Source organism: Thermobia domestica, chromosome 3 (assembly GCF_964235325.1).
Source record: "Thermobia domestica chromosome 3, izTheDome1.hap1.1, whole genome shotgun sequence".
NCBI classification, from domain to species: Eukaryota; Metazoa; Arthropoda; class Insecta; order Zygentoma; family Lepismatidae; genus Thermobia; species Thermobia domestica.
The window spans coordinates 53178116-53205954 of NC_137456.1; the positions used below are offsets into that span (position 1 = coordinate 53178116).

Here is a 27839-nt window from a genome sequence, read left to right on the forward strand (position 1 = left end):
ATATTGCACATTGCTGAAACATGTATTTTTCAATGTATGTGTGTGTGGCTTTCTTTACACTGATATGAAACCCTACTTTACGTTTTCCCGTATTCAAAAATATATATTTTCATATTTTTGGGCAGCTCTATGTGTGGAACTAAGCACATGACTCAATAGGAATCATCTCCCAACCTTTGTCGGTGTTCTTTGAAACACACTGGATAATGCTTAAGTAATTCCAATCCCAAGATATAAAATGACTTCATCTGCTTGCATAAAGTCATCGCGCAAATATATTTACTACTCACGCTTACAGAGAACGGCTTGGACCAATCAAATTATTTTACCTCAGTGACTGGCTGGTGTTCCACTTGCACTCTAAATCTCTCCTTATACGCCATCTTTGTAGTAATGGTGGACCGACATTTACAAAGAAATTGGTAACTCTTACCTTTGCCTATATTTCTCATCACAGGATCTGGATTCGAACATATTTTAACGTGGTAAAGTGGCATCAGTATCTCCATCCTTTTAACAGCAGTATTTTCTGCCCAAGAAAGACTGGCATTATTAGCTTTGTATACACCAACTAAAAACAAGAGTAAGAGGTATTAAATATTGAAGTACTCATTGATGTTGTCGTATTAAGACATAAACGTGAATATGGATAAGCAGGTAAAGCAAGAGAAAATTCATATGGAATTTTACAGTATGTGCCTGTTACATATTATAACTCAGATAATACCTAGGTAGATAAATCAGATTATAATTTATGTAATGGAGACCAAATAATACCTTTCTTGAAAATACATATAGATGTAGACTTTTGGATATTTATTGAACAGCTATTTGCAAAGTCAAAAAAGAGGTTGAAAAAATAAGTTAAGTTACATAAGTATGTAGTTAATTTAGACTATTTTGTTTAGATGGGATTGGAACAGAGAAGGGCTTTCAGGGTTGTCCTAACGCATGACAAATAATAATGGAACAAGATAAAGGTTCATAGAAAACACCCATGGGAGGTAATTCACAGTTTAAGAGTTCGGCATCGCTTAACTCTGTCGCGTGGGGTCCCTGCGTCGTTTTCCACTTCCCACTACGTAGGATTTCTTGAGATCAAGCACTGTGTACGTGTGTTTGCTCGGGACTCTCCAGTTTCCTCCTTTTTTTACCATTCCACAATTATCATTCATCTCATCTTCACCGTCTTCATTATTGTGTTGCATAATTGTTGGACGTTAAACTGAAAACAAAATTAGGATTTTTAAAGTGGTTCTTAAATCTTAGGAGACCATAATTCAAATGGCAAGGGGAAAATTAAGAGAGGAGTTTCTCAAGGTGTCACCGCTGAAAATGTAATAGATATCAAGTAGTCTAAAAAGTAGTGAGCATTTTGCTCATAAATTGCCCCAAATCTTAGGGTATATGAATCGCGATGGATCACGATAACGTCGTTTGACATTTCACAGTTAAATAAGTGCGCAAAAATGTTGGGATTTTTTGCCAAATAACACCCAAGAAATTACAACACGAAGATGACTAATCTTTCAGCAAAACTGTGCTACATTTTACAGTTTTATTTTGATAAAGGAGCAAGTGTTCATCAGGCAAAGGTCTACAGGATTGTCATTTTCTATATCATAAACAACTAGAGTAATGTTTTGGCGTATTAAACTAATTTCTATATGAGGTACTTTATCAGGATACAAGGAAATTACAGAAATTATAAGTGATTACGTTTAAGGAAAGAATAAAGTAAGTGGTACATTTTGCAGTGAATTTTGCACAATTTACTCTCTCTAATTCAATTTGCATAATAAATTAGTTTTCAATATAATACTTCTAAGGGACAAAGTTATGATTCAAAGGTTATTATTGTGTAAGAGGTATATAACTTAAGAAAATTAAATGTAAGTTATGTAGAAAGAATTAAAACCATTTCAAAACATAAAAACAAACAAAACTTGCGTTGTTAGTTGTGTTGAAATATTAACAGTCAACATCATGGGAAGGATCTATGCTTGATAAACATTCTTATTTTAACTTTTCAATTATGCATTAGATCAGTACCTGACTCAATCTTAGACATGGGAGGAGACTTAATAGCAAATCGCTTCAAATACAAAATAATCGTGTCAGAGTTGTTAATGAGGTTCTTTGCGTTCATTTCTCAGTCAGCAAATATGGTCATCGTACGATAGTAATATTAATACATTAATGTAAGTACATAAACCTAGTAAACTGCATTTGTTAATAATTATTCGCCATAGAATTGCAACCCCTACCAAGTATTCTCGAATACATTAAACGAAACTATTTCACTATCAGTGTGATTTAAATTGTCTGCATAAGAAAACTAAAGGTTGGGTGTCATTTTTTCCTGAATTTAATTCATGACCAACGAAAGGTGTAATGAAATATTTGAAACGCAAGGTATGCGATATTGATGGTTGGCATCTGGCATGGTTGGCATGGTTGGTAAATGACAAATCTGTTGATCATGAAACTACGCAATACAGACAATTATTTAAGGTTACTGTTAAGGGTAGATTTTTGCTCATTCTGTACGTATGAATTATCAAATATTGCATCCTGGAAATGGGAAAAACATAATATTGAATAGACTGCTATATCTTGAAACCTTCTAAAGGAAGTATTCAATTAATTTTCTAGCAGATGGATATTGGAAACCATGGTATCTCTCATAAAACCCGTATCAATATCAAAACTGTGTAGTACATGTAGGTATTCCATGTGGTCAATGTAATGTGAGTAAAAGAAAAACAATTTACTACCTATGCACCATAAGGAATAAAATTCTACGCAGAACTTCGCCATTGGAACCAAACAAGATGATGATCGAAAAGTATTTCTATAAACACTGTCACAAATACTTTTGTTTGAAGCATTTGGTGATTGTTCGTAAACGGATACATTAACAAGCGGTGAAGAAATTATTATTTTGTATAAATAGAGATTTAAATAAGAATGGTATTCTTTCTTGCACTAAAGTTCAAAGAAATTTAGAATAAACTTAACTTTACGCATTCAGTAAACATCAATGTATTTTAGATTTAAGACTGCACGTTTCAAATGTAAAATTAAGTTGTCTCTGTGCAAATATTACATATTCCACTTAATTAAAATGATAAAATTTAATTTTATTAATTGTATCCATAAGTGCTGCTTATAATTAGAAAACATGCTATTTTGTGTACATGATAGTACGTTTATTGTTCTTACTTTGCTAAATTTTAATACATCCCCCTATCCTTTAAATTTCACTTCATGCCAAAAATACAGTCACAATGAAAGTTTTACTGACTCTCAACTTTTTGAGTGAATATGATTTATGTGTGTACTTACCTATATGGATGTCTATATTGCACAGCTGAATATCAATTGGATATAACGCAAAGTTGAAGTCGCATTTCATGTTCAGTATACCACTGTGAATACGAAAGTTTCACACATTACATTTTCTTAAATCATGTAAAATGTAAAATATATAATATATAAAGAATTAGCTTTTAATGTGAAACTACCTGTTCATAACTAGTTCAGATCAATTATCTCAATACTAATCGATAGATAAGTGTAATTATATTTATGAATTGATGTGTACTTGTATATTTCTATAATCAACGCACTTCGTATATCTTTAACATGGATTAATTATATTTCAGTATCATTATTACTTTTAGTATAACTAGCGGTTTTAAACGAAACAAGTGAGGAAACCTGAAAACATGAAATATAAGACCATGGTAGATTACAAGGGTCATCCAGAATTTTTTTCCAAATGGACTTTCAATGGACAGTCAACACAAGAAACTGTACTGAAATATTTACTTTTACAATCCTTCAACGTGCATATCGTACTAGTATATTAAAAAGAGAGGAAAATCTAAGAATACCATGAGTGGTACAAGATTGTACACTTATAATACTCATAATATGTATAGCAAAGGATTGTAGATGTAAATTTTAAATATGGAGAAACTATGATCCTCTTCTGTACGAACTAGTTAATGTCGTACATGCAACGATGTAGAAGATGAATGCAATGTCAACAACCATATAAAAGAAACTCGAATTCGTTCCCTAAATGCAGAATATTATATATATATATATATATATATATATATATATATATATATATATATATATATATATATATATATATATATATATATATATATATATATATATAAAGGTAACCAAGAATGTTCCATCGCTTTCTCACCCATCACCTTCGAACATTCAAACATCGGTATGTCACGCAAGACGTACTTGGAAGATTTAAAATATTCAACATCAGAATCGACGACTTTCTCCCAACGTTCTGAAAGGCCATGAATTCCATCTCTGTACAACTTGGTGGGCCGTGTAGCGAAGAAGTTATAAAGTGCATTTTCCACCTCTACTATGGATTTGAACTGGCGCCCTCTAAGGTCAATCTCCAAGTAATGAAACAAGTGATAATCGGATGGTGCAGTGTCCAGGGAGTATGGTTGATGTAATAGTGTTTCGCATCCAAGGCGTCGAATGGTTTCCCTGGTCATAATAGCCACGTGGGACTTAGCGTTGTCCTGTAACAGGATAATCCCTTTGCGATTCAAAAGTACTTTCTCCTGAGTTTTAAGTTTTTCTTGAACACGGCTAAATTGCTGATAATACACAGTTCCATGGATGCTCGGACCAACTGGTAGCATTTCCAGATGCACGATGCCACAAGCAGCCCACCAAACATACAGGAGGATCTTCCGGTGCAGTGCTGGTTCTGTTGTTTTGGAACTGGTTCATGGCATGCTAACCAATGGTGATCGCATCATGAAGCTACGTACAGAACCCACTTCTCATCACATGTCAAAACCTTGTCCAGAAATGGCTCCTTCCTCAGCCAAGACAGCAAAAAAACACAGGTGTCTGCTCGCGTTGGTTTCTGGCCCGAAATCAAATCATGTGGGACCCATCGACCCAACTTGTACTGCTTCCCAAGTTGATGGAGGTGCTGCCGAATGGTTTCTGCACTCTTACTAAGTTTTAGTTCTAGTACCTCAAAGCCTGCCCACTGTTCGCCTCAAATGCTGCCTGAAGATCTTCATTTTGTACATATGTTGGTCCCCCAGCAGTGCTGCGTCTTCGAGTGTTTCGTCACCGTCCTTAAACATATTAAACCACCGCTGTACTGTCCACGTTATCACGATACACTCACCAAATTCCTGACATATCTTCCTCCCCTCTACAGCGGCGTTTGACCCTAGTTTGAAATCGCACTGCATACAGTCCTTATGATGTTCAGTGGAGGTCCCATGTTCACTCTGTCGTTACGCATGTTCACGGTATAACTGAACTGCCGCATATATTGAATATACCCACACCAACAACTGACCTTCGCCTTATCTCCATTTGCATTCAACTCACAGTGTGAGAGCCAATGGAATACAGACTGCGACAAGAAGCGACAGAACTTTCTTGGATATATATATATATGAAGTTATAACGTAAATGCACGCATTAAGTGAAATGTCAAGATTACGGATGGTTGAAAACAATTAAAATTTTTGCCACTAATGTTATATCCTTTTGATTACATTCCCCCATTTCAAATCATTTAAACACACTAATACATTTCCCAGTCGGAAGGGAGTATAATATATGAGATCACTGCCGTGGAAGGAGGAATACGATGAATTCCACTGCTTGGTATGATTATTATATTAGCCCTTCAAACGAAAATAAGTGGCTGGACTATCACGGTTGGTTTAACTACTTGCCAGCGATATCACAGCCGGTGAACAAAGCTGAAAACATTTTAACTTCTCCCGCAATCTAAAACCACAAACTTCCGTTTTTAGAGCATTTTCACCGCATTGTTTGTATAAAACATAAAACCTTTAACAGTACTGCACAATATACAAGAGACATATACGAAAATAATTTGAATGGAAAAATTACTCAAATACTGTCTCTGAGAAATACAAAGAGTTACATTGTTGAATGTTCAGCGTTGTCAGTAAAAATAGAAGATCCTGACGTTGGTAGTAGTGTCCTTAAGATGTTACTAGTAGACGTATGAAAATTCATATATTAATGTATGGTAATCACCCTTAGACGGATATACTCGGTTTGAAGAACACTGAAAATCACTATGTGGATTTACCTCCTTTTAAATATATTCAATAAAAATTCTCATAGTTCATAACCTCCTATAAATATTTTTGCAAGTAACTCGAATGGGAAATGTAAAGTGTTCGTTAAATGTTTTTGCACAGGGTTTCTCACCGGTGTCGCAAAGATACTCGAAAGAGATAAATAAAATTAGAATCTAAAACCAGAAAATATATTTAAATATTATTTTGAATTTTGTTGTGACATATATATATATATATATATATATATATATATATATATATATATATATATATATATATATATATATATATATATGTATGTATGTATATATATATATATATAGATAGATAGATATAGATATAGATATAGATATAGATATAGATATAGATATAGATATAGATATAGTCAAAACTAAACAACTAAGGACACCATTCAAACTAATGGCAATTTTAGTCGTTTATTTGTGTTCCGTACTGTTAAGTCTATACTGTAGAAACTAGTACAAACTAGATCCAGTTGGCTACGAATAGAAGTCAGAGGTCAGTGGAGAGCTTTTGTGAACGCGACATTGAACCTCCGGGTTCCATAGGCCATAGATTTATTTATTTAGTTACTAAATTATACATACTGTTAACAGCAACAAAAATTAATTCTACTAAATATTTTCAACAGGTACAGAGTTCTTTAAAAATCAAACCAGAAATGGTTGTGTGTCGCTAGAAAGAGGGTATGATAAAATGAGGGTCGTGATAGGAATTAAGTTAAGAATCACTGTTTTAGGCTAACGATACACAGAAAACAATTCAAAAATATATTTACAATAAATTGACAATTCTGAATACGTTATCGTTCGTTTGTCTTTGTTGAGAGTTACACTTTGGGTTTCACAAAACACTAGTCTTACCTCTTATTTGCGTCCTATCAACAGTGCGTTCCCAGACAGTAGGGACAAAATGTCTGGAAATGCACCTGGCTGATTTTTTGAATAAAAAGTGCGTTGTTTTTTTGCGATAGGAAAAAGAAAATCAATGATTTTTTAGCTTCTGCGTTTTTCACACAAAATTAGAAATGTTGCTAAGAAATAAATGCTAGGTAGAAATTCATTTTACACTCGAGTAAAAATAATACACGGCTAAGCGATTAGCGTACTTGCCTTTGGCGTGGAAAACCCAGGTTCGATTCCCGGAGGAAGCTCATGTGGTTCGGATTCCACGTTAATCTGTAGGTCCCATCTCATTATCCGCGCTGCTGAAAGAGACGATGAACTCAAAATCAAATCATAATCGAGTGAAAATCATGTACTGTGGAAATATTATAAACTCTCCTATTTCTAAATAAGTTAAATAATAGCATTTCTGTGGTCCAAAACAATTCTGTAAATTATTGACAATTTGGAGAACAAAGTCGTCACCCTAAACTTCATACCTGACAAAGTATTTTAGGTTTTGCCCGTATTCTAAAAGTAGTACTATACTACTTCCGACTCCTCTATCGGTGTCGAATCTGTTCATTTTGAGTATCCTAATTTCCGGCAACCAAAAGCGTTGTCTCTCTTCAGGATGAATTACGTAATTGAATGAAGGATCTTTAAAAGAAGACGTGTTGATTCGATGATCATTCCATGTAAATGCCATAGCTAAATCAGCTTTTAGTGTCTGAAATAAATTATATAAAGCGTGTTAAACATCATTCTGATCTTGTAAGAGATATGGATAGTATACTAGTATTTACAATTTATTTTGATTGTAAAAGAGAATGATGAATATTATAAATATTCCAAGAATAATATTGCAAGATACGACTAACATATAATTCTACTTTTGTATTGTACCTGGAGCCAGTGGTATGATTCTCTAATTCAGATATCTTGAAACCGAGATAGTGTGGTAGAGAACGTCTTTTACTATTATTTTTAGCTCTACATTTCTATTGGACCTGGTGTCAGTGAAATCGAAATATGTGTGGTAGACAACAGCTTATATTATTATTAACAACTCTATTTTTGTATTGGACCTGATGCCAGTGGTATGGTCATGTAATTCCGATATCTTGAAATTGAGATAGTGTGGTGGAAAACGATTTCTACTATTATTCTTAACTACTTTTGTATTGGACCTCGTTGCAGTGTAATGGTCCTGTAAATCCGATATCTTGAAATTGAGATAGTGTGGTGCAGAACTACTATTGTTCTTAGCCCTACTTTTGTAACGGACCTGTTGCCAGTGGTACGGTTCTCTAATTCAGATATCTTGAAATCGAGATAGATTGGGGGATGGGTCAGGTGCCAATGGTATGGTCCTCTAATTCAGATATCTTGAAATCGAGGTAGTGTGGTGTAGAACGGCTCATTCGATTGGTCTTGAAGTTATTATGCCAATTTGTCAACAACATTGAATTCAAGCATTGATACTGGTTCTGATAGTTATAATAGTAAATTCTAATCACAGCTGTACACGTACAGAATACTCAAATCTCCATTTTCAGAAGATATCGTATGGCAGAGTAGGCTGCAATATTACGTAATGCATCTCTTAATACATACATTTTATGTGTCACCAAACATCCAGATTGGAAGTAGATCAAACCTGACAGACAAGAGATGTTTATAAGAAAATTTCGGAAGTAACTAGTGTACATCTACTTTCAATATGTCGTTTGCAGACCACTGGCAAAATAGGGAAGATATCAAAGGAAGACAGCTACATCTATAGAAGGAAGAAGTATATGAAAGTATGAAAAGTGTGAGCGTTAAAATGTGAGAAGCCCAGTGAGACTAAGCAATATCAAGTGTATAACATTTAAATGAATGGGCAAAAATGAAACCCAAAATGTTCAAACAAGCAAAAATGCGCAATATCCTGTGGTAATACTGTGAAGAAACACAAACTGTAGATCAAAGTAGGTTAACGTATTAGGGAAAATAAAAAAGAAGGTTCAATCCTTCAATAAATATCACATTTAGCAGGAAATTTAACTAAAACTAACTTAATCTAATTTAACCATAATTAATTAATTCTTAAACATATCGAAAGAATACAGCACTATGTGTTATTTTCAGACAAAACGATAACCATTATTTAATCTTTGAGGTGACCAACCTTATTCTTACGCTTATTTAACAATTTTGAATATTGCCGAGCGAATGTTAAACTTTAAAAAATATATATTAATTCTAAACGTGTGAGTTATCTTCAAACATTTACTTACTCCTTCTATGTTGTCAATACTTAGAATCTCTACGCGTCGAAGATTAAGTTTTATCTCCCATTCTTTATCTCCTTCTAAAAGAAATAATTAAACTATGAATTAACAACTTTTATACGCTAAATATAAGCTAACACACTCTCAGCCCCAACCCTGTTTGAGTAAATTTCATCCCGGGACCAGACTACAGTTTGCTATGAACACTGTCAGCCCATGTGTATCTATTTGATACACGTGGTCCATCAGTAAACCCTCACTGTGTATCGAAAAGATACACATGGGGCTGAAAGTGTTAAACAGTACCTGCGTCATTGTTAGTCTTATCTGTGTTACTGCTAGAAGAATCAGCATTACTGTTAGGACTATTTGAGACATTGTTTTCAGCAGAAAAGGGACAGGTTAATAATTAACATTTTATTCAATACATAACATTCAATACGTAATATATTCCGGAAGAATAAATATTATAATTATTATTGCAAAAGAAGAACATAACTGTTTTAGCAATTATAAACATAACAAAGAAGGTTCTGTCTCTTTTAATAATTTAAAATATTATTACAATTATACATAATTCTCTCTATATCCTTTTAAAGTTAATAGAAAAATTTTTCCTCTTCCAAATTATTTCTCTCCCACTGCTTCTGCAATGACTGCGTTATTTTACTCTCATCTCTTTAGTTTCTATATTAAAATTTCTATTTAAGTAAAATAAATGGCTATAAACAAACTATATGAATCACGGGAAAGAAAGAAAATAATTTGTAAAAATAGGGACCATCTCATCCAGTCAGAGGCGGTAGAGCGGTTCCCTGTAGTTCTCTTCTATCCCCCTCCATTTGTAACTCGATTGTTATAGCTCCTATTGGCTTTTTGTCTAAAACAATTAGGTGATAGCCCAAAAGAGCGCTAAAACCTGTCATAGTGTTGTCATAATCTGGAAGAACCTGTGTGAGCACAGGATTGCCAACTGACGTGAGGAAAATAAAATTAAATAAAAACTATATCAGTGCTCTGTTTCAATAGGATCAGAAAGACAAGAATAACAGAGGTATGAAATAGTCATTAAGTGAAATAGGCACAAATCAAAACTGAAAACATAACAGCAGAAAGTAATAATCGGAAATACACGATATTGGTCATTTAAGCAGCCATGTTTGCAGTAATTGGAATTATTCACCATTAAATATCAAATTCCGGATTTTCCAGCACTGAAAAGAAATATTGTGAAAATGTATTGCATATGTCTTCACCCGATAAATATTAACAAAGTTTGCCCATTCTGATTTTGCATAACTTAGATTTTTTTTTGCTCTTGTTATTATGGTCGCCCTGGGAAAAGTTTCCATTGTAAACATCAACATAATGTTAGGTTAGACAAGAGTGTCCCACCAGGGTTCAAAAACGTAGTTCTTTGGAGAGGCATCTGCCAAAGATCCTTGATTGGTCTCTGCAGATGTCATAAAATTTTAAATATCTTCGTCAACATTTCCCCCTCCACTCAAAGTAACAATAGACCATTGCGTTGTCAACAGTGATATGTTAAAATGTATTTTTTTTAACAATCCACATTAGGAAAGATGTTTCCAGAACAGCTAGCGTATCACACCAGAAAATGTATAATACGTGCTGATTTCTAATTTAAAATATATTCTGTGATTTAGTAGTAGTAATAGTCACGGTCAGGTCAATGATATGTTGTATTTATTAGAGTGTTTTTTGTTTAACCTTATTTCTTTTAATGTGTGCGACTTAGAGATTGAAATATTTATTCCACGAGTGTTTCAATAATTTCCGCAAATTCAATTCAGTTCGTGGCATCCATTTAGTGGAAATATAATGTATGTGTGAAAGTGTAAAGTTTGTTATTAGGTAGAAGGTGTGAATGATCGTTGTCTACTGTTCCAACTGGGGTGCCATATGTTAGCTTTTACTTGATGTTAGTGTTTTACCTTTAGTAGAAGAAATATCTACCCAGGATTCAATATCGACCTTCCCATTACGGAGGATCGATGCTATGCAGAATTATCCTCATATAATATAAGTCAATTTAGAAAATACGTTTAATTTTGTTTCGACAATATGCCGTATGAATTACGTATGTTTAAATAATATCCGTATTTCGCAAGAATAAATTGTTGTTTGTGTGTCAATATCAAATTTCTGCGTGAGCAGTACAAGTAAATTATAGTGAAAGAAATTTCTTTGAAAATAATGACATCTTCGTTACCGGTTGTTCAGGGAATACCATTGTAGAAGAAGTTACATACTCAGATTGCATAGCAACGTACAAAAGTAGATTTAGGTTGTGAAGACGATTTTAGTAGCTGACTAAATGCAGTTGTTGTATACTCTAGAAATAAAAAGTTATTCGGGTTATGTTTAACTACGAAGTTCCCCAATTTGTTGCATTATGGTGATGTTGATGTAATGTAGGAATTTATTCTCAAAATGTAGGGAGTGTTTTAGTAAATGCAATTGAGTAGTAGTAAAAAGTTAAAATTCGTTATAAAATTTAAGAAAGGAACGCTAGCAAAACCAGTTATTTCGAGACTGCAGGAAAGTGTGTGCGTGTTTTAGTGTTGTAAATGATAGCCATGTTAATTACCTGGCTGACATTTACTCACATTTTTTTTAATAAGAACATAGTTTCGTGGCGGAATAGTTATGCAAGGAATACATATATGTAGAAGTGAGTAAAGTCAGATTATAATTGACCGTCTTGTGACAGTAACGTAATGCAATACTAATATAAGTTAATAAATGTAAATAAAAATGATTTATCGACGAGTGAGAGATACTAGAGATTAAATGTCTTGTCCAAACATCAATGACGATTAATAACTATATTGATAAATGACCCTATGTTATTTTATTTGAGTATAGTCCACGGTTAAAGTAAGTGAGTACGTAATGATGAGTATTTGTGATAGTTCGACGTGTTGCAATGACTGTATTTGCGGCTGACGAAACTGTGCAATTTCGTACGTGATGGAAATGGAAAGTTATTGGGATTGGATTAGATTAGCAGTTGCAGTGAAGGAAAGTTAGATTTTAGCTGGAAACCAACAGCATACTAGAAAACTTTCGTAATGACACAACTGCTTGTTGTTCAAATATAGTGTCAAAGAAGTTTTTCATCAGTATACATACTTCATGAGTCTTCCAATTTATATATAGTATATGGATTTTTTTACGCTACTACATTGTTTATGCACAACTGAATGTATAGTATTTCACTGATACGGATAGTATTTTCAACTAAAAGTGTTTCATAAAATTTCAAATCTACACTTAAATAGTTCTTAATGCCGAACGGCAACAAAATATTTTACCCATTAAGTCCAAATATTATTTTAAGTGGGTGACTTGTATTGTGTGTGTCTGTCGTACAGTAGACAACTTTACGAAAACGTCATCGACATATAAAACTGTATAGGGCCTAATATCCATTTCATAAAGATAGGTCTCTTACTTCGCGGTGCTGCCATGACGTTCACTCAAAACTTATATTGAATTGTCGTACTTCGTTAGATTTGTTGGAAGTTCTTTTTTCAATACTTACGATATAAAAATTGTCTTTGTAGTGTGTAGTAAGAAAAAAATAGAAATTAATGAAAAGTGCGTATTTTATAGTACTTTATTGGTAGATTAATGTTTATAGGACTATTTCTCGGAAACGAGATCACGTGAAATAATTTTCTGTGCACGAAATGTAGGTGCATCTATTAAATGTAAGTTCTGAAAATTTCATTACTTAACACTTAGTCATTTTCTTGTTATTCAGCGGAATGTGAAACATCATTCTCTGAGTTACTGCGGTGTATTACCATCTGAAAAAAAAACTTTTAGAAAGATCTTAAAATAACTTTTTCAACCAAACTGTTTCGATTTGTTTTGAAAGATAAACAATGACAAATATGACATTATGATTTTCCCTGCTATGCGCCCTTCGCTTTCGCAGTTTATACGGAGTGCTACGTTGCCACATTTTCCTGGCCTGTAACTCTCAGCTCGTCGGGTATTTAAGTTTGTCACTTACACTGTCCGGCACTTTTCAGAGGTATTTTTAAATTGCATATCTCCACAGATTTGTAACCAATTTCTTAGAAATTAACAGAATGTACAGTATATGTACCAATTGTTTAAAATTAAGAAAACATACTGTTTACCTTGTTTGGATTTGCATGTGGTGGTCCTCTAAGATTCATTGCTTTTTGTCAGTTTGTTCACTTACTGCACACAGTACAAAATACGTTTGCACAGAAACAAATACACTCACAAAGTTTATGATATTATACAATCTTAGTTGATATGTAATATTGGGTTTACACTTCACAGAAAATCTGTTTTCAGATCTAGAAGTCAAAGTACTTTTCTTTAGTGTTGTACATTTCGAGCACTAAATGTAAAGGCTGGGCTGCAACATGGCTCTCCGCTTAACGCGCAGAATATGTTGGAATAAATATTTTTTTTAAAAAATTAAATTCTATACCAACTAAGCCCTTTTTGTTAAAAGTTTCAAATATTTGGAACACTAGAATTCCAAATTTTCGAACTGTGTTTTATATGTTTCTTTACCTATCACGGTAAAGGAGATCAGAGTGTCATAAATTTATTTTAATTACACAAAAAGTGCCACGCTATGAAAATTAAACTTTTCACAACTTAAGGTTAATGGATGCACCTACATATCGTGCACAGGAAATTATTTCATGTGATCTCGTTTCTGAGATATAGTCCTATAAACATTGGTTTACCAAAAAAAAGTACTATAAAATAGGAACTTTTTCATTAATTTCTATTTTTCCCACTACAAAGTACAATTAAAATTTTTATGTCTTACGTATTGAAAAGACAAATTTCCGGCAATTCAAACGATGTACGATAATGCAATATAAGTTTTGAATTAACGTCAAGGCAGCACCGCGAAGCCATGGACCTATCTTTATGAAATGGATAATAGTTTCGTCATTGAAAAACTGGTTCATAACATGTTGAAATATAGATGGTTACGCTTTGAAACCTTGAGGGGAGTCATCAGAGCAAATTGCCGTCCCTTGTAAATAAAGCTCGTACAGGGGTACGAATCCTTGTGCAAACTAATTCCATAATACGCACTGTACACGTCGAAGGTAGGAAACCATTTAGAATGCGAAGTCTGGCTCAAAAGCTTGTTTATTGCCTCAACATGAACCCTACCAGTAATATTTTTGGCGTTAATTGCTCTTAAATCCAGCACCGGACGAATACCTCCTGAGGCTTTTCATACCACATGGATTGGATTGCGATAGGGTGACTTTTGTTCCTTGGCAATCTCTAAACATAATCATTTATTAAGCTCAGTTTCGAATTCGGCCCGGAGTGCTTGTGGCACCGGATAGTATGGACCAACAACTGGTTGGTTGTAGGATGGAATGAAAAACTGTTTCCTTAGTCACCTACTCACAATTTCACCTTCATAAACACCTGGATCATTGCTACCAACTGCTATCAGTGCCGTGTGAGTTGGGTTGCATCTGTCTACGTCTGCAAATGACCTGGACCCCGAGTAATGGAATTAGAGCACTTAGGGGGGAGATACGTTTGTTGTTCGCTGTACACTTTTATTGATGTTTTAAGCCTGATTGTAATCGCTTTCAAAAATCAAATAATATATAAAATATATACACATCATATTATACAATTACAATAACAATGCATTTGAATCAACTGATTTCTCTTGGATATTTTATGACTATAGATATAAGTTATAGTTGCTATTTTCTTATTGAAAATAAAATAAAATATTTAACATCATTCCATATGCTGTTGTAAAAATGGTATCGAATATACTACACAACTGAATCTAATATATTGCGCCTCTTCAATGAATGTAAAATACAAACCATAGAATCTCCAAGGTGGTTCGTACATATTATAGTCCTCTGGAAAGCTGAAAGGTTTTTGTACGTTTTGACCTCCAACAACACTACAAAGGACAGCTAGTTTCATTGCCTCGAATATCATAAATTTGCCGCACATTCTGAAAATAATGAAATAGATATGAACAAGTGTATCAGTGTTTACTTTTTTAATTCGTTATCCAGAATTTTTACCTTTTCCTTTTGCAATATAATTTGAAACTAGTAAGATATATATATTAAGTGGTATAACTGTTTATTTATTCACTCATTATTCAGAATGTTTAGCAATTGCTGTGGGAACACTTTTTTTGAAGTTTATTCTAGTTATACAAAACATATAATATGTTAAGAAACATGAAAGTAGTCTTCGTTTCTGCATTACGAACTTCACTACATTAACGGAAACACACGGTAAGCGTTGGAGTTAATCTAAGTGAAGTGCGCTGGCCACACCAGTTCTTTAGGGTTAATATTTGGCCAAAAGAAGAGTCCGAGTTCTTGAACATCATCAATAATCGGCAGGCCCTAGTGCATTTCATGACCTTCCTTAAACTTAAATATAGCATCAAGGAAAACATTTCGAATATGCTGCTTCGATTCAATACAAGGTGACGGAGGTGCTAAAAAGTACTTCAATACTCCAGGGCTTTTCAGAGGCTCTTACGGTCTGTCCTGCGAGTGTGTTGCGCGGGAAGGGATATATGTAGAAAATTATTGTTGTGATATTTTTCTCGCATTCTTAAGTATTTAATTTGGAGGTATTTCCGGAACTTAATAAACGCACAATGTAACTAATATACAACGTTGTACAAATGGCGGCCTTCAATGATGCAAAAGAGAAAAATGAATGTGTCAGAAGGATAAGGAGTAATTGGTGCAAAATGATATAACGAGTACCATCCGTTATTTCTGTTCAGGACTTAGGGGTGTATGAAACTGAATCATTTTAGATATTGTGTTGTTAAGTTAATTATTTTAATTAAAAGTTATTAAGTAGCTAAATATACAATTAATTAAATTACCATGCATTATACAAGTGGCCAACTTAGTTAAAGCTAAATTCTATGCTTTCATTAGTTCGTTGTCACCTTTCGTTGTAAACTTTTTGAAATGAGTAACTATACGTTTTTATATTTTTCGTCCTTCAATTGAGTATATATATAAGGTGTATCAAAATTACCCTCACATAGGGTAACTCTGTTATTATCACAGTTACAACAAAATGTAAGAGGAAAAACAGTCTCCAAATATGTTGTTTTCAACCTAAAGTGAAGGACTTTTAAAGTTGGAAGAGCCGTTTGGGCTGTACCCTCTTTATGCGCCCAATATTAAATGAGAATGCAAAATTGCCGTTTAACTGCAGCCACAACATAAGTGAATGAAGTTACTGTTTGAAATGGGTGCCGACCATTGACATGTTATCGTAAAAGACAGTAACTTCATTCACTTATGTTGTGGGTCCAGGTAAATGGTAACATTGCATTTTCTTTTAACATTAGACGCATAAAGAGTGTACAGTACAAACGGCTCGTCCGATTTTTTTTAAAAAAAGTCCTTCACTTTAAGTTGAAAAGAACATATTTGGAGACGTTTTCTCTGTTTACATTTTGTTGTAACTATGATAATACCAGAGATACCATATGTCAGGGGACTTTTGAAACATCGTATATATATATTAGGGTGTCTTTATATGAGGTAATTCATTTTTACAAACGCACACCCTCGAAATGAACTATATGTAACCGTAAACATGCAGTAAATTAACAGCTCCCTACGTGAACGTTAACCCGTGCTGACTTTTGACAAAATAATTAAATGACGTTTCCATATTATAATTTAGAATGCCCAACCGTGATAACTTAGAATCCAAAAGAGACAAAGAAACGAAATTTTGCACGAAGTAACTAGAGGAAAGAAGACACCTGCCTGTGTATTGACAAACATCACTGGATGAACAATGTTGCCAACCCAATAGAAACTTATGTTTTCGTAAATCGAATGGCCTGAATTGAATACCATCATTGGAAGCAAGAATGAAAATCAAGGCAAAAGACATGGTAAATGCAAGTCAATGTTGCAAACTTTTCGAGAAATAACATGAAAGATTGTTAAATGCAAACGCCGTTAGCGCACGCAGCGAGTGAGATACTAACGTTTTATATATCTTGATTTAAATATTGGTAAGAACTGTTCACGCTGACTGCAAGTCTAGAAGAGTCCGTTGAACAGTGTTGTCATCAAAGAATAGAAGAGCTGCGTTTGGAAAAGTTACAATAACTCGGAAAATTTCACTAGTGTAGTATGGTTTAAAACCTATAATGCAAGGCGGTAGGAGCATGAGGAGCAGTATTGTGGTTATGTGAAACCAATAAGTCACTACTGACTGACATATTAGGTATCTTGTTGAAGATGAGAAGTGTGGTTTGTGTAAGACAAGAACGTTGCGTACGCCAACGGCGTTTAAATTTAACACATAAAGATACACCATCCGCCATGATGCCATCTGCGCCTTGCATCTTTCCAAATTAATTGTCTTGTAAAATACATTCTATTATAGATATAGCATATATAGATTAGAGAATATATACAATATACAACATATGGAATTAATAATTCCATGATTCATTTTTCAGATATAAAACGTTTTAGAGAGTAATTACTAATACTTTGAACCTAGCAACGAGATTATCAGCAAACTTTACCATTAAATTTCGCTAATTATCGGAAAATCCAAATAAAAATTTTACTTTTAATTTGCAAAAGTTACAAGGAACAATTACGTGAATACGATCATTACCTAAACATGAAGAGCATCTTCTTCCTGATACTGTTCCTGACTTTCATTTATAGACCTCCTTCCGGTGAACTGTTATTGCAATCTCTCCTTTAATTATTATTCTATTAATTGCCATTGGAGTGTTTTTATACTTTCTTTATAAAGATGTCACTCGAAATAACGCTTAACAAACATTATATTTGACAAACGTTTTCTTCCAGAATGAGAACACTAATTATACCAGTGACTTCAACCAGCTTCATAATACTTTCGATTTAATTTTTCTCTGTGTGTTACATCGTCGCCTCCGTTCGCATCAACTAGTGACAACTCGTCTGGAACATGACATTTAAACGCCAGTTCCATTAGATACTTTTTCATAACGATTTCACTACTGATGTGCAACCACTATCGACAAACACTTCGTATGTCAGCGGATTAGTGTATTTATATTATTGTATACGTAAAAGATCAAAAAGAATCATTCCTTTGAAGGAAACAAAGTGTCACAGATCTTGCCTTGGAGAAAGACTGTCTTAAGTTTTTTCTCTTGCAATCACTCTTGGCATTCCAGTGTTAGTGTTATTCAGTGCTTGTGTTTAATGCTTAATGCAGTCACATTTTTAGTGAATCTATAATGCGTTCCAGGGCTGATTCATCATCACCAATCGAATAGTTCTAAAAAAACAACCCTTTGGCTTCTTTCTTTAAGTGGCCTCAGGAGTGTAATTTCCCACAAGTGCTCTGTATTTGAAATAACAACACGTGATTTTCCGTTGTAAAGAACGCTACTTGCTATTGTATACAATTACTACAATAAGCAGACTACATTCATCATCATCATCGTTAGGCCGAATGACAGAAAACAACGCACTTCCACGTAATCTCAATCGGCATCACTTTCGGCAGCTCAACTTCTCTCTCTTAGCTTCTTTGGAGCTGTGATATATATATAAAATTAGCTTACCTGGAACCTTGTGTGAACTCAACCCCTCACTTAGCTTGCATGGAGGTCTGCAAAATTTTAGCAACAACAACCTAGCTTGGAAGGAGTTTTCTGTTGTTTTTTATCCACCTAACCTGCCTGAAGCCCTGGGAGAATTCAATGCCTCTTTGCTTGCCTGGAGCGCTGAGAATTCCTACCAACTTTCACTCAACTTGCATGGAGCTTTGTGGAAATCCCTGCCTTGGCTACCTGGGCTTAGGAACATCTACTGAATCCAAACTACTTAGTGACCTTTGTATTGGGCTTAGGATCGGAATTACAGAGACTGTATTATGTTGTATATATATATAACATGAATTTCAAAACAAAAGATTGTAGGAGAAAACTTAACCCCGAAAACTAAATTGCTCTACCTACCACCGTATGAAGGCAATTTTACAATATAAAACGTGGATCTCGAAACTAGTCGACTCTGTTGGCTGTATGTTCGTCTTTCTCTCTCCCCGCTGTGGTTATCGACTCCCTTCGTTTTCATCCATCTTCAGCGCTGAGCTGTTGGCTATTCTTGAAGCCTTAGACTATGCAGTGTACCATAACATTCCCCGTATTTTGGTCTTGTCTAACGCCAAGTAACGTTAACACTAGGCATTCTATAGTTCAACGTATTTTGTTAAAATGCAATTCCCTACTTGGTAACGGCTAAGTTGTCCACTTTTATTGGATTTTTAGCCATGTAGGCATTCTTGGTAATGAGCAGGCGGATTCTGTAGCAAAAGATGCAGCTCACTCGTACTCGTGACACCTCTCCCTTGCACTGATTTTTACCCAGTGTTCGCATCTCCTCTTCTTCAACAATGGCAGTCGGAATGGGATGTTGCAAATGCCAACAAATTGAATGACATTAAACCACGGCAAGAAGTTTGGACCTCTAGTTCCAGACAATCTCGTCGCGAAGAAATAGTTTTAACTCGACTGCGTATTGGACACAATCACTTGTCGTATACATACATATCTTTTACGTGGAGATGCAGTTCCAGAATGTGTTTTTTGTGAAGGCGTTTTGTTTAGTCGTCATGTTTTTTGTCAAATGCCCGCTCTGGCTGGACATCGAAAAGAAGCTTCCTGAAGACCTGCATTTCCTCCTAGGTGACGACACTCGATTTGTCCCTGGACTGCTGCTGCTTTTAAGAGACCTTGAGTGTTTGCACGCCATCTAATTTAAGCTTGTGTGTCGATGTTTTTTTCTTGTATTTTAATTAACTAACTCCTATTTTTATACTTGTGGATTTTGTGTTTAATTTATTTTTATGATTAAGTCACGTCTTTGTATGGGTGCAAAAAGACCTAACCGTTGTCACATCCAGAAAATATCTTACTCTACTCTACCAAAAGACATACTCTAAATGCTTAACCACAAGGGAACTTCAAATAATCTAAAACGTTGAGCCTTTTGACCACGAGATGACTTCCGTCTCTCATATCACAAGGTATAATACTTGCTGCGGGTCAAGTATAATCATTTGACAGCCAACTGTCGAAGCAAATTGATGTCCAAAAAAAACTGAACTTTCCGCAAAACGGAGCTACATTTTACAATTTTATTTCGGTAAAGACCGAAATATTGCGTAAACTTGTAAAGAAATGTTTGCTATTCATCGGCAAGATAAGTTATCAAGAATAACCAGACAAGGAGCCGAAATATGGTTCAGTTTTGCTTTTCTTGTACGGATGTCGTTTCTCAAGATACCCCTCGCAGTAAGCAATCAATTACAATAATAGTAAATTATATTCTGGCAAAAGTCGAGCAAGACTAACATGTAAGCAGTAGACTTGCAAAAGAAATAAACATCCATCAGAAAACAGTGTTAATCCATCTGGAGAAAGCTGACTATGGCGTTTGTGTCCCATATGATCTGACTCAATTTTAATCATCGTGTGACTTTCTATCTGGGAAACTCTACTGAAATATAACAAACTTGAGCCTTTTTTGGAGCTGCTGATCACGAGTGATGATGAGAGGAATAGCCTACGTTAATGAAATACAAAAAAGATATTGGTAGAATTAAGGAGAAGCTCCAAAGTCTGTGGCAAAGGCCACACTGCGTATACGATTGATGGGATTGGATCTTGAAGCACATTTCAATCAGCAATTTCTGTCCGCAGAACTATATGCCAGATAATTATTGCAGATTTTTTCTTTAAAAAATTCGTCATCCATTGCAATTGACTATTTCTGCCTACATTTTCAATATTTAATAACAATGTTCCATGCTCTTACTGCGTTATTTTTACATTTAACGCAGTCAGTAAGTGAATTAGAGACTCTTATAGAGGTATGACTTGTACTTGAAGAAGAAAATCATCACAGAAGAATTTTACAATGCAAACCCATATAAGCATATCCTCCAGACATACTTTTCTTTCTTTACAGAGTGGAATTTCTCTTTGTTCTCACAGCAATTAGAACACTTGATTATAGTATTTTGATATTAGCCGAAATTGTCGCTTAGACAATAATTAGTGTACTGTATACCGCATAAAATTACCACATGGGCTTTACAAATTCTTTTCATTTACACACTATTATTAACGTTTCTTCTGTTTCTGTTAATCAAAGGTTTTATTTTATTACTTTCTAATGTAGCAAATATACACTAAAATACCTTCGTCTATGTTTAGAAATGTGAATACATCTGTATAACTAATATCTGTATAACTGCTTTACACTGGCTAAGTCTCTAAGAACTTTTCATTTACATAGTATGTAAAACCCTCAAATACACTTTCCATCAGACTCGTATTTACTAACTAACTAACTAACTCTTTGGCCTATGGAACCCGTAGGTTCAATGCCGTGTTCACAAAAGCTCTCCATTGACTTCTATCCTTAACCAACTGGATCCAGATTCTACTTTGTATTCCCATTTCTGCGAGATCCATCTTAATATTGTCCTCCCATCTGCACCTAGATCTTCCTAATCGTCGTTTTCCGATTGGTCTTCCAGTTAACAATTTGAAAGCGTTTCTAATTTCTTCCATCCTAGCTACGTGACCTGCCCACCTATTACTCCTAGACTAGATGACCCTCAAAACATTCAGTAAACCGTATAAATTATGTAGTTCCTCGTTATGAAGTTTCCGCCTTTCCCCATTGCCGTTTCTCTTGGGTCCAAATATTCGTCTAAGGATGTTATTCTCAAATACTTTTTCTAATTACTCCAAGTAAAATTAGTTTCGTTTTACATTTTCAAACCATATGCCGTCATTCAGACCTATTGATGTGTGCCATTGACGCCATTTAGCGTCAAGATGTAGTTCTCATTGTAGATATTCTCTGTAAAGTGGCACGTGGCTATAGAGCTTTTGTACTCTGGTGACACACATGTTGACCTGATTATTTTCTATAGTATGCTTGGTTTCCGCTAGATGTAGCTAGTTTGTTGCAAGGGGATAAATGTTGAAAATGTGTGGGTGGCATATCGGGATGGAGTACTGAAATCAAGGCCGTTGGTGCGTTATACCCTGAAGTACAAATAGTGTGCGTTTAAGCTAGGGTTATTAAACTTATGTTTTTCCTGTTAGTTTTATGTACAATGACTGAGTTTCTATTCTAAAGTGCTTGAATAGGATGGCATATTTCAAAATTATGAGAGAAAAATTAAGAAGTTTGTAATGGACAGTCGTTTCGGGAAAAAGTAGAATAGGGAAATGTATTTGTTTCCTAGAAATGATATAGTAGAGGCTAAAGAGTGTATGGAAAGCATGTTTTAGTTAACCTGACCAAGAAATAGCGTTATTAACATATATAAAAATATTTACATATACTTACGCCAAACCAGTAAAGTTTCTGTATATTGTACCGAGCGATGGGAACGTAGACCGAATTCAGCTGAAGTCATTCTCTTGTACTCATTGGGAAAATTGCGGTGAGTCGTACGGGCAGTGTGAAGGTAAGACGTTTTTTTGTCACCTGTACATTTAGGTGAGATAATGTATTCATAAACTCATTTCGGCCTCCTCTCTACCTATGTGTCCCCAGGTTACCATTTTTAAACGTTATTCTGTCTACGAAACTACATTTGAACGAATAGAACTAGATAATAAGTCCTTTCTCCGCCAGAAATGGAACGAGATCCACCTGCTTGGTAGCTAAACTCATTATGGAATACACCACTGCTGCTTTTAGTACATAAGAGATACTGTCTCAGTTTTCAAAAACAGAAGTAGCTCATGTAGATGAACGAAAGTTTAAGACTTAAAACGAACTGTACTGTACAGTGGGAAATATCTTTTGTACTCTATTTATGTGTGTTTTCAAAGTGAACCACAAATGTAGAATGAACATACTTCTTGACAATGTTGTCATCAATCATTATTTTTTATTTTGTAAATGTACATTGTTCTATTCGAATGTTTGGTTTGTTTGATTTTTCTGTAGCTTCGTGTGTACAATATAATACATGAGAACATTCCTTATACTTATATTAGCTTTATATGAAACTATAATATTAACATTCTGCTTTTATTTCAAAATAACAGAGTTGTGATTCACAAAAAAGCAAATGATACCAAACGCCATTATATGTAGGTGATTAATGTACGTGTTACATCTTAATCAAAAATAAAACTAAATCGTTATCAGCTTTACGTGACATCCTACATTCTGGTATGACATTAAGGACTCTTTTTTTTATTTTATACCTCATTATTCAACTTTTCTTTTTTTAAACAATACAATAGGGAAGTAATGTGTTGTCGGAGTATCTTTCTAATTTGTGTGTTACATTACAGAATAATTCTTCGTAATTTGGAGTACATTACTGTTATCTAGAGAGTCACAACAAACAAGAAAGATAGAAACGTATAGGCGATGAATGAACAATAGATACAGCTACCCTCTCAGATGAGTCCTTCCCCGCGTAGAGTCCGAATCTTCAAGAAGCTATGGTCCGTGATGTCTTTTCATAACTGTCATCAATAAGCAGTAATCATACTACGAATGCTAGGGAGGTCGCATACAAATCATTAGGAACTGTCTGATTCAATAGCAAGAAGCACTCAAACGTTGATTTCCCTAGTATAAACTAATTAGCTATTTGTATGGTTTTTGCTTGTTCGAAGAAGGAAATTGGCAAATGTAATTCCAGGAACCTAAATATTAATAAAAGATATTTAAAACTATTATCAGTAATGTTTAGTTAAGTCACACACAAAATTTTCCACCAAATGCAAATATTATCTAAATGGCTTGAAATTGGAATACGATCAGAGTGATCGCGATTTCAAACCCCCTGCTCGATCCTGCGTTGCTATCATTTTGGTTTGAACGACGTATGTAATTAAATTCAAACCTAGTTTTTCGGTGGATAATTTTTACTAAAAACTTTCTCAATTTCTTGATCTATCTGCATTGACAAAATATTTCCAAATTGTTCCTTTAAGTAGTTCCTTTAAGTAGTAAATAGGCTTACTTTGACTTCTCTCTTGAATACATATTCGCTCTGTCATATTTCTTAAATCTTCTGTTTGAAAGCGTCACTGTTCACTTAATCCAAAGATTGCAACGCAAAGATTGCAACTTTGGAGTTTCAACAATTACAGTGCAAAATGCCAAGCTCTTACTTTGTCGTGAAGTGAAATGATCCGTCCTCCATCGCAATTCTTTAAGGAGTGAAACTGTTGTTCGGTTCACTAGCAACTTCAATCTAAAAAAAAATGTTTATATTATGCAGAACGTAAACTTTATGTAAGAACTTTGGTTTGGTCGACGTATGTAATTAAATTCAAATCTAGTTTTCCTGTGGATAATTTTTACTAAAAACTTTCTCAATTTCTTGATCTATCTGCATTGAAAAAATATTTCCAAATCGTTCCTTTAAGTAGATATAAGATTTTGGAGTACAAGAAAAATGGGGCCCAGACTTCACACAGTACAAATCCGTTATCTTCCCTACTGAACTATAATAGAAACAGCAAATCTGATTCCAAGAAAAAGAAACATTTTTCTTATTATTCAGCGTTAACGTATTTCGATAAGCGAATAATCAAGCACTAGTCAACATTTCTTATATTGTACTTGTTATGTGCAGGTACACACAGCACAGAGGGGTTTACTCACTTTGATTGTTAATAACCGAGACGATATTAAAACTAACGTGATAATATTGTTATCATTTAGAACTCTCATGACTGGTGTGTGTAACCATTCATTTGTTTTTCTTTCCTTTACCTGTTCATTTGTTTTCTGTTCCTTTTATTTTCAGTACAGTTGCCAGTAGCGACAAGTAATTGACAAGATGCTGGGAACCCTTCCTTTGAGCAACAAAAGTAGGATTTTAGTGTATCTGGTATTTGATAACATGAAAGAAGTGCAGAGATAATGGTGGGAAGAATTTTACTGCGCCACCATCATATGCAACAATACGAAATTATGCGACAAATTTCAGAATGAAAGAAATGAATGTAATCTGAAGAAGAGATGGTGCGAGAAGAGGGAATGAGTAGGGGAAGAAAGAGGGGTAGAAGCAATGTTACGAACTTTCAAAAGGTACCCTCAAAAGTCAGTACGGCAAGCTTCGTGTGAATCTTGTGTAAGCAATTCAAGTATTCATTGCATTTTAAAACAAGCGAAATGGAATCCTACGCTTCCAGTTGCTTCACGCAAGCAATGAGGAAGATCAGGATAGGCACCTCCAATTTTGTGAATGAATTTGAAATAGGGAACCGTTGATAGATTTAGTTGTTTGTTGCTAAAAGGTAGCTTTCAAATTCAATGTAACAATCAATCGTCAAAACTATGTGCACGGGCAAGACGTAATGGAAGAAAAAGCCTAATCGTCCTAGGTTATCAGTGCCGCGTTGTCTGTTTATCACAGGATTTGTCGGCCCATTTTTTTAAAAAAAAGAACAGTGGCAGATGTAGAGTACCATAACATAGCGCAGGAAAAATCTGCAGATATTCATCAACTGTGTCCAGACGTAGATTGCTTTTTAACCCTTTTAGGATTTATGGTATATTTTTATACAATGAAGAAGTATCGTCTTTGACGGCTTATTTAGGTTCTATAACAGGTATTTAAGACGGGTTTTCTTATTGGCCAAGTCAAGGATCGACAAACGAACAGATGTGTTTTGGAACCGGATAGTCAACTTAACGGCACCAACTGGAGACGAAGGGGCGAGACTTCTTTTTATTTCTTAAGGGAAATTTCAAACTTTTTCATATCAGATTGAAACTTCGCATACAAATTTTATGTATCTTCGGGTATTTCTCAGATTTTTTGAGATCCCTACGTGAAACCCGGACTGGGCCCGAGAGGCGTGAGCATTCCGATGAGGTGATTTCTTTTTAGAAATTTCCGGGTTTTCCCCATTTTTCCAGTTCAAATGTATCATACTTACATGTGAGTGATATCGTTTCTAAAGGGGTCGTTATACTGAAGAAAAGAACGTGTGAACCATGACTTTAGACTAAATAGTAATAAGATAACTTTTTGTAATAAGTATATATATAAACCTAAATTCAGACTTTCATTCAGACCTAAATTCGTAAATGAGTGTAAATTTTGGGAGGTGATTCCAGACACCAAAATAAGACAGAAAATATAGACCAAACTGGGTGCACAAATGTTTCCTTTCGGAGTTATAAGCTTCCGAAAAAAAATGTAATTTAAAAGTCCACAGCTCCAAAACTGTCTGACCTACCGTGGTCGAAAAAAAATGAAATGAAAACTTTGAGTTTTACGTGCCACGGTTATGCCGGTTAGGCTAAAGGAGACGGTGATGATGAGTAATGAATGAAATGGTGGAATGAAGAAAGTGGGAGGAAACGGGAGAACCCCGAGAAAACCCACGCACACGGTCTACCGTGGTGGAGTCAAGACTTCACTTATGAACTAATATGTGGGCTATTCGAAAATACATGTTCCAGAATTCTAAAGTACTCACACAACAAGTTTTATAGAGGGAATTTGGTAACAGGCATATAATTTGAAATACTCACTAACTACCTCTATAAAAATTGTTGCGAAAGTACCGCAGGATTGTGAAACTTGGATATTTGTATAGGGCATATACTAGTTCATAAGTGAAGTCTTGACCCGACTATGGTAAGTCCCATAGGTTTGAAGCTAAGGACCTTTGAAATTCATTTTTTCATGTTTTTGGCAGCCTATAACTTTGAAAGGGAGCATGTGTGCACCCAGGTTAGTCTATAGTTTTTGTCTTAATGCCAGGAACCACCTCCCAATCGTTGTCGGTGTTGTTTTGAAACACCATATATATATATATATATATATATATATATATATATATATATATATATATATATATATATATATGTTGCACACGTATTATGAACTTAACTTTTTTTACATCAGATCCCTCCGTGAACCTAGACCAAGCCAGAGGGGCTCAAATATCTCTCGCTTCGAGTGTATAATACGGACAAGCGAGTAGTAACGTTGGAAAGTATGCTTTATGCTAAAAAAAAAAAAAAAAAAAAAAAAAAGCGAAGTATGAATCATGATCCTTTGATAAACAGCAAGGAGGCAGCAGCTGTTTGAGTGAAAGCCAAAAATTTAACACAAAAAATGGAAATCCTAAAAGGGTTAAACAAGATGTCGCACCGCCACATTACCACTGAGATGTGCGACAGTTCTGGATTAAACGTTTGTTGAAAGGTGGATAGGCCGGCCGACAAGGAATTGCCGAGTATCCAACCAGATTTCCCGATCTAACGCCATTAGACTTCTTGCTGTGGAGAACTCTGAAGAACACTATCTGCGTTACTAAACCGCGTATGCTGGATCTATAAAAGAGGTGATTGAGACTGCCAGTGGAAACCATATCACATGTTTGCAGGCTGTTCTACAACGTTGTAGACGAT

At 34.7% G+C, this 27839-nt stretch overlaps 1 protein-coding gene across 1 annotated transcript in view; it reads right to left on the reverse strand.

Annotated features, from left to right (window-relative positions):
- Nucleotides 1-320: 320 nt before the first annotated feature.
- LOC145681791 (acetylcholine receptor subunit epsilon-like) overlaps nt 321-27839 on the reverse strand; it is a 31629-nt gene continuing 4110 nt past the window's right edge. Inside the window, exons 2-6 of the mRNA XM_081753401.1 lie at nt 15213-15349; nt 9328-9401; nt 7546-7775; nt 3349-3431; nt 321-571 (exon numbers count right to left, since the gene is read on the reverse strand). Coding sequence (XP_081609527.1) covers nt 321-571; nt 3349-3431; nt 7546-7775; nt 9328-9401; nt 15213-15349 — 775 coding nt within the window. The remainder of the gene's footprint in view (nt 572-3348; nt 3432-7545; nt 7776-9327; nt 9402-15212; nt 15350-27839) is intronic.